The following is a 16131-nucleotide window of genomic DNA, read 5'->3' as shown; positions in this document are numbered from 1 at the left end:
ACTGTGCAATTTGTAGTGGCTTAGCATAACTATTATATGAAGTAATTAAACATCACTTTCAGTTTTAAGTGGTTTCTGTTCAAAAATAAATAAATGAAAAACTTTGTCTGAACTTCACTGCAATATGCAAATAAGGCCATGGTGTCACACATACAGAATAAAGACTCACAACAAGGAGAAATAAATAAAAGACAGAAAGATGTGATAAATATTACAATTATTAATGGTTTTGACAGATTCAGGAGATTGTGGCTAAATAATTAATTTCCATCAGAAATACTGAAAAGGATTTTGTGAGTAAATTTAGATTAGTAAATGTGAAATTTTGTCCCTATTGTTATTATTTTTATCATTAGTATTAGTATTATCATTATTATTATTATTGAAACTGATGTCACATGCAGTGTTTAAATGATACATGGTAAAATGAAAAGGAATAAGCGCTGTTGAGTTAGAAGATTGGTACCAATATCATATAAGTTTGTGCACTCAGCTCTGTGATGTACACTAACAAGGCCGTGATCATACCGACACATTCATCTCTGTGTGCTGGCTTTAGTTTCACAGGATACAAATAAACTCAAAACACCAGGAAGGAAGTTCACAAGGTAAAAGAATATAAACTAAGGTTAATATAAACTAACCACAAAATTACTTTAGCAGAAAACTAACACCGTCTCATTCTCATCAAACAGGTAAAACACAACAGATGAAGCCGACCAGAGGAAGATGGTGTGTGTGTGTGTGTGTGTGTGTGTGTGTGTGTGTGTACATACTAAACATACATTTAAAAATAACACTTGTTTTTACTCCAATTTCTCATGAGTTGAAATGAAAGATCTAAGATTATTACTCCACACAGAAGGTTTATTTCACTTCAATTTTAATCAAAAAAGGGGTTTAAATCCATGTTACTGAGCATTTCTCCTTTGCCAGGATCATCCATCCCCCTGCCAGGTGTGGCTTATCAAGATGCTACACAGCATGGTTACTGCACAGGTGTGACCTGGGCTGGTCACAATAAAACGCCACTTTAAAATGTGCAGTTTTATTTTGAAAACACATTTATTAGGCACTGAACTGTGGATTTCACATGACGTGGGCTACAGATGTGCATCGGGAGACCTCGTGGGCCACACGGTGAGTCACTATCTGCTGTGACCACAGTTTGTCTCATGCAGTGCAACACATCGAATCAGGCTGAGTTAATCAGGTTGTTGATTGCTCCTCTCCATTGCCTCTGAAGTTGCTGGATATTGGAATACAGGAATGTCTGTCACATGTCTGACTCTGGAGACGGCTTATGGTGCTGAAATGATCACGTTCATTTCATCAGCAACAGCTGTCGTGGACATTCAGTGTCTCAAAACGTGCAACATCTGTGGAATTGAATTGTTCCGTGTGATAAAACTGCACATCTTAGAGTGGCCTTTTATTGTGGCCTGCCCAGGTCACACCTGTGCAATAAAAATACTGTGTAACCTCTTGATATCTTGATATGTCACACCTGTCAGGTGGGAGAGACGCTCATTAACACGCTTTAAACATTCAATGTCATTTAAGAGGTTTAAACACCTCAACCTTCCCCCCACTCTGCAGAGCTGATCTTAGATGACTGACTATAATATTCTTCTTACATCCACTTTGTTAATATTTCAACATAAAAAGAAGTGTGACACTGAATCCTTTGTCTCATTTATGATGCTGCAATTCTGCTTTTGAACACTAGATGGTGTATGTGAGAGGTCACAGCAGAACTGACTGGGGGATCGGTTTATCCACAACCTTGTTTACTTGCCCTTTGGCTCACATGTATGTTTTGTGGTTACAGGCTGTATTAAAGAAAATCAAATGAAACTAAATCAACTGTAACCATGTTTACCTCTTGCTGTTTTCTTCAGAGGATTTAATTCAGCTCTGATGAGCATGTTATTGAAGTAAATTAACAGCAGGAGAGAATTTAATCATTATCAAGTTAATAATAGGACAGTTTTCAAACAGACTTATTTGTTTTGTTTCTTGTGATATCTGAAAAATAAAAATTTTTTCAGATGACTGTTTGTGGTCCAGGTGATTGAAGCAAACAAGAGCAGGAAGGAAAAATAGACATGGATATGAAGGATCTTGTGAAAGAGCAAAATAGTAGATAAACCATACTAAAGACAGACTGTTTACGATGACTAATGGCATGCGGTTAGCAGTCGTCAAGGCAACTGGCCAGCCAGCCACCGAGGCCACAGAGACAAACAGGAAGTAGAGTGAGAACTGAGAACAGCAACTGAAACTGAAACAGCAGTTAGTGCTCTGGTTAAACTGAATGAGCTGTATGTGTGTGTGCATAAGAGGCTGAAACAACAAGACATCTGCTGCTCTGACAAAAAGCAAAACCACACACACAAAAAAGTATTTTGCACTTTGCACACATATCGTTTGATATTCTTGTGCAACCATTATGTGCACTTGTCTTATTTACCACAGCACCAAACCTTTTATTCTTACCTCAAACCTGAGCTTTAACCTCATTGGCCCATTTCCCCCAGTAAAGACAAACAGCATGTCCTTAACATGGAGGACTTTGTTTTTACTGGACATTTTTATCTCAACAGCAACAGATATAAAAGTTCTCCCAGTCTCTCATAAGCCCATAAAACTGTACTCTGAACTTAGAGTGCACAAGATAATCCCTCAGCCATCAAATGGTTTGTACATGTCATAAAACACATCAAACGCCCCTGCATAAATACAAAAAGTCTTTATTCAGATTTACATGTTGATTCACATGTAGTTTTCATGAAGTATACAGAACGAACAGTGGTGACACAACGCAGTTACAACTTCTTTGCTCCAATGCGATTAGCTGAGCAATTACCTGTTTGTTTTTTCTTTTTTTTTCCTTTGAGCTGAATGGTGATATTGTCCTTTATGGTACGTGCTATAAGAGTAAGAGTGAGCCACACCTCAGTTTTAACAGAACAGTGATTCAGAGGCTCTCAATCACATAAGGCAAAAGCTGAATAGAAAGATCAACCAACCACACGATAAATAAAATTACAACCGACTTTCACTGTTTACTTGTGGCTGTAATGACAATCCCTTTTATACACAACAAAGCAGAAAAAGGCTCTAGGTATAAGTGCACTTTAATTGTTCCATGATAACTCCTTTAAATTCCATGGTTAGGTTTGTTGAGGCTGGAGGGTCTGAACATTTAATTATTATGCCAGATTCCTCATTATTTACAACTTCAGAACTTGATTTCAAGTCAACTCATGTTTCAATATTGAAAAACACAAAATAAAATTTAATTCAACACATTTGCACAGGTGTGAAGGCCTAATACGAACCATGCTGTTGACATGCAAGGTGACACGTACAGTAATTTGGCACATTTAAGTGTCACTTCTGATTTGGTCATTACAACAACATGGTTGTAGAAATCCCAACTGTTAATTTTCAGTATAGTGCTGAGAGGCTGTGACCACCACAACAAAAATGCAGGTGTTTGTCATGGCTGTTAACTAAATTAACATACATTGCTTTAAATATTTCCCGTGTACTGCAGCCTGTTGAGTAGTATTTCCACAGAGAACTATTCTGAAGTGTGAACCAAAGAGAAGTAGAAGAGTAATTACATTATCTCTCAGTACGTGATGGGAGTTTTGAACGCACTGAAGAAACATTTGGTAAAGTGACACCTATTCCGAATCTGCTGTCACAAAAGCCCAAACCCCCTTTGATTCAATGAGAACCTTAAATAATTTCACCATGATAGTAATGTGCATCCAGTGTTAGAATCTCAAGGGGTTTGGTTCAAAAACATGGCAGATTCCTGTTTGTCCCACTGTTTTCCCACGTGAACTTATAGAGCTGTTCCCACTGGAGCTCTGCTGAAAGCAGGCTGGGAATGAAGTCTGTGCTTTTAGCCTGCTTGCTGCTAACACACAAGTAGCTTTCTGATACAGTCATCATAGCTCATAACACAAGGAGCAGTGACTTTCAAGGTGGATCGGATATGAACATTTCATAATCTAGTTCTTTTTGGGTTGATTATATTTTGCTACATAACACTGACATCACAGAGGTTGCTCCTATAAGGGCCTGTGTTCATCATTCTGTGCATATTTATCCATTTTATGGGCTGAAAAAAACGCTTTTCTCTGTATGTGTTTAGATTTACAGATCGTGAAAATTTGTGGTTAACATTATGATGCATTCAAATGCCACTGGGAGCAATGAGAGGATGATACAATGGTGAAACAAAGGAAAGGCTTGTGCTGTAACATCTGTGCACTCAAGTCAGCTGGGAAATGGGAAGATTTGGCTATGGAGACCAGACGGTAAAAAACAAGTGTGTATTAAAAACATCAGTGCTCAGCCTCTGATGACAGCACAGTCTCCTGTTATGTACCTCAAGCCCAGAAACTTCCCCTTTCCCGGTTATTTTAGCAAGATATTCACTTTACATGTCATCTTTTCAATGCACTGTCCAGATGCACTTTGCTCCTTCCTCTAACATGAGTTAGAGTTTAAATTTAATTAAATGAAAATATTCAAACATCATTATAAATTAGAATACATTTTCAAGAACAATCATCTGTGCAAGTAAAAGTAATGATTGTTATCCCCTTCCTCACAGCACTGTCTCAATCCACATTCAGATGACAAGTAGCTACTTGCATGTGTCGCTAGCAGACTAAAGCACAGATAGTTTGTATCCCGCCACACATTATCAAAGGCACACGTCTTCAATAAGGCTCTATACACACACAGACACACACAGACACACACACCAGTGCTGTCCATAAGGTGCAGAAGCGGCTTGCAGGCATACATACGTATGAGCTATGTACATTATTAACACCAGGAGGCAGGAGAGAGGAGGAGAAATGAATACATTGTTCACAGTCTTGTCAGTCTGTCTGTCAGCAAGTCTGTCAGTTCATCTGTTTCTGTGTTGGCGGGTACATTGTCCTGAGGTCTCCAGACAGACGGATACACACACACACACGCCTGCTTTCCACTGCGGGGCAAATCAGGGCTTGATAATGATTGTCATTCTTTATCTAGATAACGTGTTTGTGATTGTTTTTGTAACTCGCTGCTAGTTGAGCAGGTTTGCCAACAGAGATGTCATTTCCCCATAACATTGTGTATTTGTTGCTTTGTTATGAACACAGATTGCTTCGAGGAACACACAATCTTTGTTCCATCCATGTGTCCTTGTAAAACATTTTCAATAATGTTTCATGCTAACACAACGAGCTGACACTATTTTGAGAGAGTGACTTACTGTTTTCCCTGTCTTGGTGCAATATAACATAACTAATAGGTGTGACTGAAGCAAACAAGGTAGTTTTGTAATTGTCTCCATTTTGTAATGGTAAGTAATCCTAAATGACATGTGGCCAAATCAGGAAGTTTTATGAAGAAGATTAAAAAGACGTTTATGAAATGCAAAAACATCTTCCTGTGATGCGCTAGTAAGAACTATTATACATAGGAAATGTATGTTTTAGCTAAATGTTGACTGTGACCAGCTTTAAATCACCTGACAGTGGATGAATATGAGGACGTACTTTCATACTGACTCACTTAAAAATGTATTACTCTACACGTTGTACAAACAACACTTTTAAAAATAATTTCACTACTAAAATTTGTCTTTTGTTACATAAAAGTGGAGTATTGTGTTACTTCAGTGTAGTATATGCTACAGTGTTAGCAAAAATCTGCAGAGAAAATGATCTACCAGTGACTCATGGATGATTAAGGTGTCTAAAGGGCTAGATATAGTCCAGAGACATGGACATGCACAGTACAATAATACATGTTCATAATTGGACATGGAAGATGATGAAATTTACATCACACAGACCCTTGTAGCCCAGCAGATGCAAAAAGCATATACTGGGCTTCAGCGCTCACCAGTTAATGAGCAAGTCGAGCCATTTTTTTCCAATTAAAAGGAAAACGAAGGAGATTCATGGCCCAGACAGAAGCTACAATAAAATCACAGATTTGGAAGTTTGGCCTTTTAGGCACCATGTGGCCCTGATGAAGAAAAACAACATTCTCTGTCATTCCTATGCCCTGAGGGCAGTGATGATACTCCCTCATCTGGGGTCAGGAGGAGGTGACATCGGAGGTTTTCATAATGACACTTGCGCGCATCTCATGGGTGTGGCTGGTCGCCGGAGACACAATAGAGTTCTGGGTGTAGGCTGGCGTCCAGCCGTCGCTGTGGTAGCTGATGAGTGGAGCTGGGTCTCGGGTGCTGGTGACCCTGAAGTTGGGCTTGTTCGCACTGACAAAAGTGGCCATGCCAGGAAGAGAACATGTGGGAACCCTGAGAACTGTTGTGTTGTAGTCCCTCCTCCAGACTGCACCGACACCCTGTCCGGCAAAACAATTAAACAGGAGAGCTCAGGAAGAGGAAGAGGTGAAATAACTCTGAGTAAGAGAAAATGCACAATACAGAGGCTGTGGATAATTTCTGACACATGCTGTGGTGAAATTATGATGGTACACTGTTAAAAAAAACAACACCAAAAATTATGCTATGGCTGAATCGAGACCTCTGTGACCCACTCAGTGTTCAAACATGATGTGCTTCACAAGCTGTTGCACTGAAATACAAACACATATAATGAGCAGCACTGGCTAAAAACTGCATTTTTATTGAGGATTATTAGTCACAATAAAAATGTCAGATTATGATTTAAAGGACAGTTTCTATGTTACTACATAGCTAAAACACTTCTGTACTCTTACCACTGATAATAGGTAGTGGGGAGTGTGTGTGTGCGCGCGCGCACGTGTGTGTGTTCACTTAGGGTACAATGTACTACAAAGGCCAACCACAAATCAAACTGTTAATGTTTGACAGTCACAGTTCCTGACAAAGCCCTCCCTTTTCTCAGTCTCGCAACATTACAGGAAGCAACACACACACACACACACACACACACACACACACACACACACACACACACACACACACACACACACACACACACACACACACACACACACACACACACACACACACACACACACACACACACACACACACACACACACACCCTGTTTCAGCAGTGAGTTTGAAGCAGGTAAAAACCTGTTTATCTGAAGATCAGAGCAGTTAATAATTCTTTCACCACTCTCTCCTCTGTGTTTGTGTGTACAATGGGATTCTCACCTCTTTAGTGTCTTCTGTGTCACTCTCTGTGTCACTGCCTGTAGAAATAAATACACATAAACAATTAATAAAACAGTATTCAGGAAATGATCACATATATCAGAGAGAAAGAAAAACAGAGACAGAGAAAGAAAGAGGAGGAGTTCAATTAAATCTCGATTCAAACCAGTTTCTACAGTTTAACCAGTCTCAACATTATAAAGACCTATGCTCACTACCACATTAAATGTTAAAAGTTAGTAGAGAAAACAACCATAACAAAAGCAAATAAAGAAAAGAAAGGAGGGGGAATAACTATAATTTGAATCTTGACTCTGAAAGCAGCATAGCATTGAGAGGGTTCAGAAAAAAGTCATAGGTACAGAGAGGAGGAAGGACAGATTGAGTGATTACAGCTGCAAAATAAAAGAGCCAGCTCGGCCTGAATGACTGGTTGGCAGAGAGAACAGATGAATACACAAAGAGAGGCGAGATCAACAGATCTCAGAGTGCTGATGAGGCCAGAGGTTAAATGACTTCATACAAGACATAAAAGACTTCAACTACTGACAATACAACGACCTCCAAACACAAAATATTTAATCATCAGTGTGTTTAGTTTCAGGTGAACCTTTATGGTTATGGATCTATTTAACAGGAGAACCAATCCTTTATTTTGCAGCTGTTGCTACTGTAAGAAAAAATGTTTTGTTTTTTTAAGTACATTTTTTAATCTTTACTTGGAGCTTTTATTTCAATATAGCAGAAAATGCATTCAGCTTTTCCAAACTCAAGTTCAAAAACTATCTGTGTGTCTATTTAAAACACAGCCTCAATGATCTTTTGTTTCACATCCACCGCTGGTTATTATGCAACATTCAGCTGCTTTGCCCACAATTTTGCCCACTTAAGATAAGATCTGGTGACTGTCATACTGAAGATGCTTTACTTTAGTTAGATTATGTAATAATGGGTGATGTAACGACTGATAGCAGCAGTTCACTGGGTCAGGATCTAAACCACATTTTTTGTGGTACTAACAGGTGAAGCCATATGTTCTTGGGCATGAACCATGCCCAAGAAATCTGCTCCTTTGTAAACCACTGTGCTCTAAAATGGGCACTTTACGCAGCTGTGGTCAAAACTGTGGTTCTGAAAAACTATGACTGCTTCTACAAGCCTGGTATCATGTAACTAACCTATTTATGCTTGTTCTGGTAACAAAGTGTGGTTAAGTGTGGTGTGTGTGTGTGTGTGTGTGTGTGTGTATGTGTGAGATATCTCACCACAACATGAGGACACAGGAGAGATTTGGAGCGGGTACGAGTGGGAGGAGCTAACTGTCTGCTCTTCATTCTCAGTGGTTACTTCAATTGTTTGACAGACGAATGGCAGCTGCTCGCTTGTGATCACGTGATCCTCTACTGAACTATGAATGGCTGTGAATGACAGACAGGACATGGAATAATGAGCTGAACATATGAATACGCTCTGACTGAGTCATTCACTGATAAAAATGTCTCAGGTGTGTGGCAGGGTGGCTGCAGGTAGCCACATACAGCATCCATCCACTGCTGCAAGATAAAGAGTTATGATATTTTTTTTCACAAGTTGTTCCTACACCTGTTTAGTTTTCAGTAATGACTTAGAACACCTGTAAACCAAGAGCCGTATCACAGAAACTTCCTGTTAAGACAGGAAGAGTATAAGACTGGATTTTCCCCAATTAGTTACTACAGAGGCAACAGAAGCAAATCCTAACTAAGTTTAGGAATCTTATCTCAGGTTAGGAAATCCTAAATAAATCCTAATACTAAAGCCACTTCTCTCATCTCATCTCACTGAGGTATTTTTGTAACACATTAGATTTCACGTTGAAACGTACAAAACATAGGCAATGCCAATCTGAAAATCTCCTTCAGCAAAAAGAAAAAGTTTGTCAGTTGCACTACAGCCGGTAGAGCCTCATAGCCTCGCCAGGTTGGCCTCTCCATAGCAGGTCATAGCTGCTCAGCTAACTGCAGGATCACAGCGCAGCCTGTATCCACTAACAAACATTTTGTCAACAAACCACAACACATCATTAGGGTCTGCAATGAGCCTCTCAATGAATAAGTTCTGCCTGGTAAACAATAAAAGAGCAGCAATACTGAATTAAACAAGTTTGCTAAGTGGTGGAAAAGTTAAAATTAGTACAGACTAACAGTTATCTTAAAGTTAGAAGAGTTGATTTAAGATTTTTCCTATCTTAAGTTAGGATAGGAGCATTGACTTAAGAACTATTCATCTGTAATGTCTTTTTCCCCTAACTCAGTTCCTAGCCTTAATCACCATGGTTACCAAACAGTTAAGATAGGATCTGCAAATTAGGAAGTTTCTGTGATACGGCCGCAGAATCTCAGAGCTCATTATGGCCTTATGTCCCACAGGGGACAAAGAGGATTAAAGAAGTAAATTAGACACTCTCCTCTGTGTATTGCTGTAACTGAAAAGGTAGCCAGAAACGACCGTCAGCTCAATCCCGAGATCCAACTACGAGATCCAACTTGGTTTTTTTATTTAAAAAAAACTGTGCACTGATCAAAAGTACAGTTAATACATGGAGGAGGGGAAGATTTATTTATTGAACAATATATGTGTTTAAGGCAACAAGTCATCAGCACACTGCCAGAAATTCAACACCTGTATTCAGACTTAACTCATTCACCGCGGCGTCACACAGACGAAATCGAGTTCCTGATTATCTTAAATGTTCCCCAACTATGGCCACTTTAAAATGTTCACTAAAAACCCAGTGTTCCCCTGTGCCTTTGACTGTATTTTTATTTCCTCTGTTATGGCAACCTACATGTTATCACTGCAGTGTACCTGCACAATAACTGTATTTCTGGTCTGTATTTGTATTCTATTTTATTATTTAGAACCTTTTCATGTACGTTTATAAAGCTGCCAAGTTTATAAATGATGCTTTGATGCATTTATTCACACTTTGAACTGTCCCTGTGGTCGAAAGGAGCTATGCAAATCATTTGTTCTTGCCTTGTCTTGTCTTATGTTGTGTTGTATTTCACAATGACACATTCAAGCAGAAAAAAACAAGGCAGAATCATAACCAGGGATCAGGTTACAGACAAAACAACCACAACACAACAGTAACACAAAGAAAACACTGGTGTGGTACCTGAGGCACTGTCCGTCACTGTTAGCTCTACTGCTTCCTGCTTGACCGCTTCCTGTTTGATCAATTCCTGTTTGGAATAGTCAATAGGTCCTGCAGTAGCTTCGACAAGAGTCTGGCCTGGAGACAGAGACGCGGCCTGATGGAGAGAGAGAGGAGAGACAGAAAAAGACAGATGATGATGGGAGACTATGGGAGATAACTGTACATACAGTTTGTGTCCAAACAGGACTTTTATGTAACAGAGGAAGATCTGTAGCTCACTGTGCTGGACAGCTGCATCCTCATCCTCATCATCATCATCTACATCAACACTACATACAGAGCAGAAAATCAACGCACACATGCCCATTGAAATATAGTATCCTCAACATAATACTGTAAATTCATTACACTGTAACTGTGATGATGAGAAACTCTTGTAAGACAGCTGGGATATAGTGACCCAGTGTACAAACAGTAGTACACACGCTCTGCTCATGTATTTGGCTATAAAATATATTTGGAAGTGTGGTTCATAAACAGTTTATTCCAAGTAAGAGCAGGATACACCCTGAGATCTGGAGCACCTAAGGCATGTAAACACATAATTGAAAAAAAATACAGTAAAGCAATCAGCTGATATTAAGCAAGAATTTGTTCATTCCCAAGCACCTCATAAAAAAGAAGTCCAACGCTTCCTGCTTAGCAGATTGAGCAGGTTGAGAGGTTGCTGCTGGGAATGTAGCAGTTCTGATTCTGATTCTATAAATTAATAACTTTTGGAAAGTTAGGTCAAAATTAATGTCTCTAGAAGGAAATATATAATATATAAATATACTCGAGTATATTTTAGATGATCTTTATAATTCAGTGTGTTTTCTTTTTCTTTCTGTTGCATCCAGTTCATTCATCAGCTACTGGTTTTACTGTGCATTGCTTAGAGAGAGAGAGAGAGACAGAAGCAAATGGAAGAGCTGCACTTGGTTACTGTTCCTGTTGTGTGGCAAATTTCACTATAATGTGGAAACCGGAGCTGGAGCTGATTGTTCATGTTAGATACTCTGGTAATTTGCCAGTTTATGAGTGAGTAAGACTTCCAGTAATCATTTGCTCTGCTTTGGAACAAAGGCAGCAATTTTTGGTAAGGTAAATATTTCTCTGTTGCCTAATGTAACTAAACCAGCCAGCAGGCCAAGCAGTTAATCAACTGCAGATTTAAGTTTAATTAGCCTGGTATAGCCTGAGTTTAAATCAGAAACTCATTCTTCTTCTGTGTTATTATTATTCCCCATCATGCTGCTGTTCTTCAGCAGTGCTGCTGTTTATGGTGAGTAAAAATTAAATATCTAATATATGTTAAATAGTCATGGTCAAGTGGACAGATTTGAAAAAGAGATGTTTGTGTTATGTGCACAGAGAAGCCACCACCCTATCCTACCAATGTTGTTAGCTTCATGTGTGAGAAGAGGCTTTTATATGTCTATCTACCTCTTTATTTCCCTTGGGCCTCCCCTCTTTGTCTGTCTTCTTCTTTCCTAAATAGACAAACACAAAGAAAGAAATATTTCACAAACTGATGTAAAAGCCACAGTAAATCTGACAAGTGTCTTAATTCAGTGAGTAGATACTTTTCAAGAGAGAATGACAAAATCTAGAAAAGTGATAAGAGTGTTAAACCAGAAGAGCAGCAGCACTCACCTTTCTTCAAACTTCTCTCTGTGGATGAGAGCATCTTATAAACTCTGAAGGCATTAGTTCCCTTTTTGTTACTTTTATCCTTCACTTCCTCAATGTCTGGCAGGCTGTTCATGGCACAGCGGAAATTAGCCTTCCACGTCTTTGGATCTGGACGGTCTACGCCTGGCTGGTATTTACCTACACAAAACACAAAAACAGAAAATCACTTAAGATTGTAAATTAGGTAAATCATTGATACAAATAGCTAATCTCTTATAACCAGTATTGTACATTATGTGCACAAAGTGTTACTATTTCTGCTGCAAACTCTTACTGTTCAGCTAAAGATTAGACAAAATATTAAAACTATGTTTTTCTGTCTTTGCATTTGTTGGGTATGACACATCATTTTAACAAAGTCTCTTGGTCCTGTCCTAAAATATAAACATATTGGATGGATATGGCAAGATATAGGAATATTATTTCGTGTGACTTTACATATGAATCCTCTTTCTTTGCTCCTGAGCCATCCGAGTCCAGATGCAATTATTGGTGCTACCTCTGGCTGACATTTTGAAATCCTCACATATGCTACGAGGAAGAATATCTCTATGTCATGGTTAATGACAAAGCTCCTACTAAAGCATGAGATAATCATACCTCACCTGTCTGCTTCACTTTTCAAATGGACAGTTTATGAAGATAAGGACTCTATTTCTCAATTTTTCAAACTCTACAGAGGCCTGAACACTTTCAAGTATTATCCTTGACTAATTATGGACCCAACTTTTTATACCCTGTTTATAATACTGAATTATAATGTCCCTTTGTCATCTGAGCTTTTATTACTATATTATTTTATTATATTACTTTTATTTAAGGAAAGGTAGGGGCAAAAATGTTGTATCAGTATGTTTTCTTTTTTTTCTTCACTACATATTTCTAATTGCCATTCTCATGAATGCTGATTGTGTAGACCAATGTTGTGCTGAGCTCTTTGTTGCTGTTATTTTATTTTTTTAAAAACTCACTTTAAAAAAACAAAAACTAAGTCTGTGAATCTACCACTTTTCATCTCCTTAATACACTTACTGCATAATTAGTTCATTTATTGGTCTTCAAACGAAGTGTGTGCTTATCTCAGACAGCTTGTGTAGTAAACTGAAATTAAAATAATATTACCTACTGCCTATTTTCATATTGAAAAAATGAATTTAAAATATTAGAGATGCCTTATCATTTCTTTGTTAAACCTCAAGCTGATTTTTAATTCATCTTCCATTTTCTCTGTTGAGGTAAGGAGTTGTGGAATTTCCAACTCTCACACAATCTCTATATGCGTCCTCACAAAGGCACATTAAACTGAACTTCCTGTGGTCTAACTGACAGGGACAATCTTTACAACGTGATTTCTTACTTACAAACTTGATGAAAATCGAAAGTGTGTTTCATGTGAAAGAGAACTAGTGTGATGCCTGAAAATAAAAGCCACTGAAAAGAAGAACCAGTGGGTGGTCAGTTAAATCTGTGTATTACCAGTGTGTATGGCCCATCTCATGAAGAGCGGTGCATCTTTCTCCAGGTCCCAGCCGTGGCGTGCAGCATGCATCCACGGGATCTGGAAGATTCTCTTTTCCTAGGAACATTTACATTTTGTCAGCGCTTGAAGTATAGTATTAGTTTCTCTGTGTGTGTGTGTGTGTGTTTACATGAATGACCACTTACTTTATTAACCCATTTGAGCCCTGGTATCTGGCAGGAGTTGATTTGCTCCTCCAGCCATGGTCGCATTCTCATTCTTTCTACTGGCATTGTGGCCTGTGAGCACACAAAGAAAACAATATTATAACCTGTAGCAACATATGCGCATATGATGACTGCACTAAGGCTCATATTAAACAATCAAACTTAATTTTTTTTCCTTAAAAGGTTCCATAGAGGGTAACAATACAAAAACCAAAACATAATAGCACATGGTCTACTCTGCCGACCACTGCGAAAGGAAACGGCCACTTAAGGTTTTTTTTTCATACAAACGACTGAGCTTTGTGAGCAACACAAAGGAAAACGTTGAATCCTTCTTGTCTGTGGTTGTAAAGATAAAAATCTTACCCAGGTTCACTGTTTAACTTTTGTTGTAAAGACTGTGTCTTATAAAATACCGCTCTCAAATATAATTGTGTAATCATGTCTGTAAGTACTGCCATACAGCCTACTCCTATCCACAACCCCACACAGACTGTTCTTGTTTCATTAAATGAACATTTGACAGAACTAAAAGAAGATAATGAATATGTGTTTATTTAAAAACACTGACAGCAAACTTTATCCACCCCACCCACAACAGGGTGGGTAAAGTTTGCAGTGTGCCAACAAACTGCCTCCTGGCATGACAGTGAGCTCCCTAACAGGTCAAACAGGGTGACATGGCACTACACCAAATATAAATTATCAGCCCTTTTTATGAACCACAGGGTTGAAACTTCCAGCTGCATCCAGCTTAGTAAAACGCTGCATGTACACAGCCTGACTACAGTGGAGGATCCACATCACTATGACTCACCTCAGCTTAAAAAGATCTGTTGGTTTGTAAGTTTGTATGGTTGATTAGGGAACACATTCATTTCAGGGTTCAAATTCAAGAAAGGCAAGAAAATGATGTAGTTACGCCTGTAACTCAGCCTAAACTAGTTTCAGACCTACACTGCTTATTATAAAACAATGTGGTTATGTGTTTTTTTCCAAGCTGCACAACAAGGAATGTTTACTATCACTAGATAAAAAAGTACTTGTAACCAGGCAGTAAACATTAGCAAAACCATTTAAACCTGAAAAATAGTACAAATAATTACAGTTTGTCCATCATAGCTAAACCCTTACAATTATTCCTCAAACAGTCTGTTTTAACTGATAATATATGGGAGTTAAATTTGTGTTTTGACATTTTTTTTGACCTGCTTACTCTCAACCATCCATACATGTAATTTCTTTGATGTCTTCAAAACACAAAACACACCTGTTAGACAGTTCAAACCACACAGGACTGAACAGTGCTTCGATTTTCAGACACATGTACGAGGACCTGGAAACCACGCGAATACTGTTCAAAAGCCAGTTCATATGTCTGCTCTCACACCGAGCACAAATACACACAGACACACACCGCGTTTAACAACCAGCTCACTAACTGTCCTCCTGACAACACTTGTTATGAAATGTTAACAGCGGCCAGGTTCTGGCCATGTTTCCTCTACATTGTGCTAAATGTCAGTAACAGATTTCTGTCGGATTAAAGTTTGATTTAGCAAAAGGGGTCAAGTCAAAAGTTAACAACGTGTTGTTAGTCTGCTGTCTGCCGGCGTGCCGATCCAAAAACAACCGAGCCAAAAGTGAAAATAAATACCATACCGAGTCAACAAACGCAGAGGAAAACTACAGTCCCACTTTCACTTACACGGCGAGCTGCGGACCCGTCACGTCGCCCGCAGGAAGCTGCCGCGGCGGCAGCGAGGCAGCAGCGCTAACATGCGGAAATAGAGACGTTACCTGCTCGGTCCGGACGGCCCGCCGCTGCTCGGTCCCGCTGTGGAGCGACCCGCTCACCGGGGGGACAACAGTCCGTCTGTCTGCTCTCCTGCAGCGGGGGGGGGCAACAAGAGTCCGTCTGTCTGCTCTCCTGCAGCGGGGGGGGGGGGAAACAAAAGCGCGTCCGTCGCGTATTTCTGTTTCTGTGCGGAGAGCGAAAGCAAAACAGCGCGCGCCTCGGGGAGCGGGGGCTCGCGCTGGAAATCCCCCTCCTGCTCGCGTGCTCTCGCCTCCCGAGCGCCGTCGCGGAAGTCTCTTGGCCGCGTGCGCGCTCCCCGAGATGCACGGGGAGTCGAAGAGGACCCACTCCGCTCCGTTTTCCTGCTCCCACACACACACACACACACACACACACACGCACGCACGCACGCACGCACGCACGCACACATGATTTGCGTTGGGTCCTGCCTGCGCCACCAAGACTTAGGCAAAAGATGAAAATGTAGGAAAGAAGCAGGCAGGAGACCGAGTGCTGAATCCCTGAAAAAGAGGAAAGAAGGAAAAAATAAAAAAGCATCTTGCCACACCAGAA

At 39.7% G+C, this 16131-nt stretch overlaps 1 protein-coding gene across 3 annotated transcripts; it reads right to left on the bottom strand.

The window, feature by feature from the left end:
* Positions 1 to 2737: 2737 nt before the first annotated feature.
* irf2b (interferon regulatory factor 2b) lies at positions 2738 to 15846 on the bottom strand. 3 transcript variants are annotated; one of them, XM_071457052.1, is made up of 9 exons: positions 15561 to 15846; positions 13740 to 13832; positions 13551 to 13650; positions 12036 to 12212; positions 11826 to 11872; positions 10359 to 10494; positions 8464 to 8616; positions 7199 to 7236; positions 2738 to 6393 (listed from the first exon to the last, which is right to left on the bottom strand). In XM_071457052.1, the coding sequence occupies exons 2-9, from the start codon at positions 13824 to 13826 to the stop codon at positions 6124 to 6126; spliced, it is 1008 nt and encodes a 335-aa protein (XP_071313153.1). In that variant the 5' UTR covers positions 13827 to 13832; positions 15561 to 15846; the 3' UTR covers positions 2738 to 6123. The 3 variants fall into 3 exon arrangements, with proteins under 3 accessions (XP_071313153.1, XP_071313155.1, XP_071313154.1); XM_071457054.1 differs by having other exon boundaries at positions 15469 to 15640; XM_071457053.1 differs by lacking the exon at positions 15561 to 15846 and adding an exon at positions 15423 to 15441.
* Between the last annotated feature and the right edge of the window lie 285 nt (positions 15847 to 16131).

The sequence above is a fragment of the Trachinotus anak genome, unplaced genomic scaffold, assembly GCF_046630095.1.
Source record: "Trachinotus anak isolate AG129_WGS33_773 ecotype Australia unplaced genomic scaffold, CSIRO_AGI_Tana_v1 ptg000021l, whole genome shotgun sequence".
NCBI classification, from domain to species: domain Eukaryota; kingdom Metazoa; phylum Chordata; class Actinopteri; order Carangiformes; family Carangidae; genus Trachinotus; species Trachinotus anak.
Note: the sequence above shows the minus strand (reverse complement) of the source record. Positions and strands in the feature narration are given on the sequence as shown.

What these genes read in the sequence shown, in the direction of transcription:
- irf2b (XM_071457052.1), bottom strand. Translation starts at nt 13,826, where the DNA reads ATGCCAGTAGAAAGAATGAGAATGCGACCATGGCTGGAGGAGCAAATC. An exon ending in GAGATGGGCCATACACACTG is followed by an intron (nt 12,213 to 13,550) that starts GTAATACACAGA and finishes TGTTTTGTGTAG; the next exon opens with GTAAATACCAGCCAGGCGTA. An exon ending in ACACAGAAGACACTAAAGAG is followed by an intron (nt 6,394 to 7,198) that starts GTGAGAATCCCA and finishes TTTGCCGGACAG; the next exon opens with GGTGTCGGTGCAGTCTGGAG.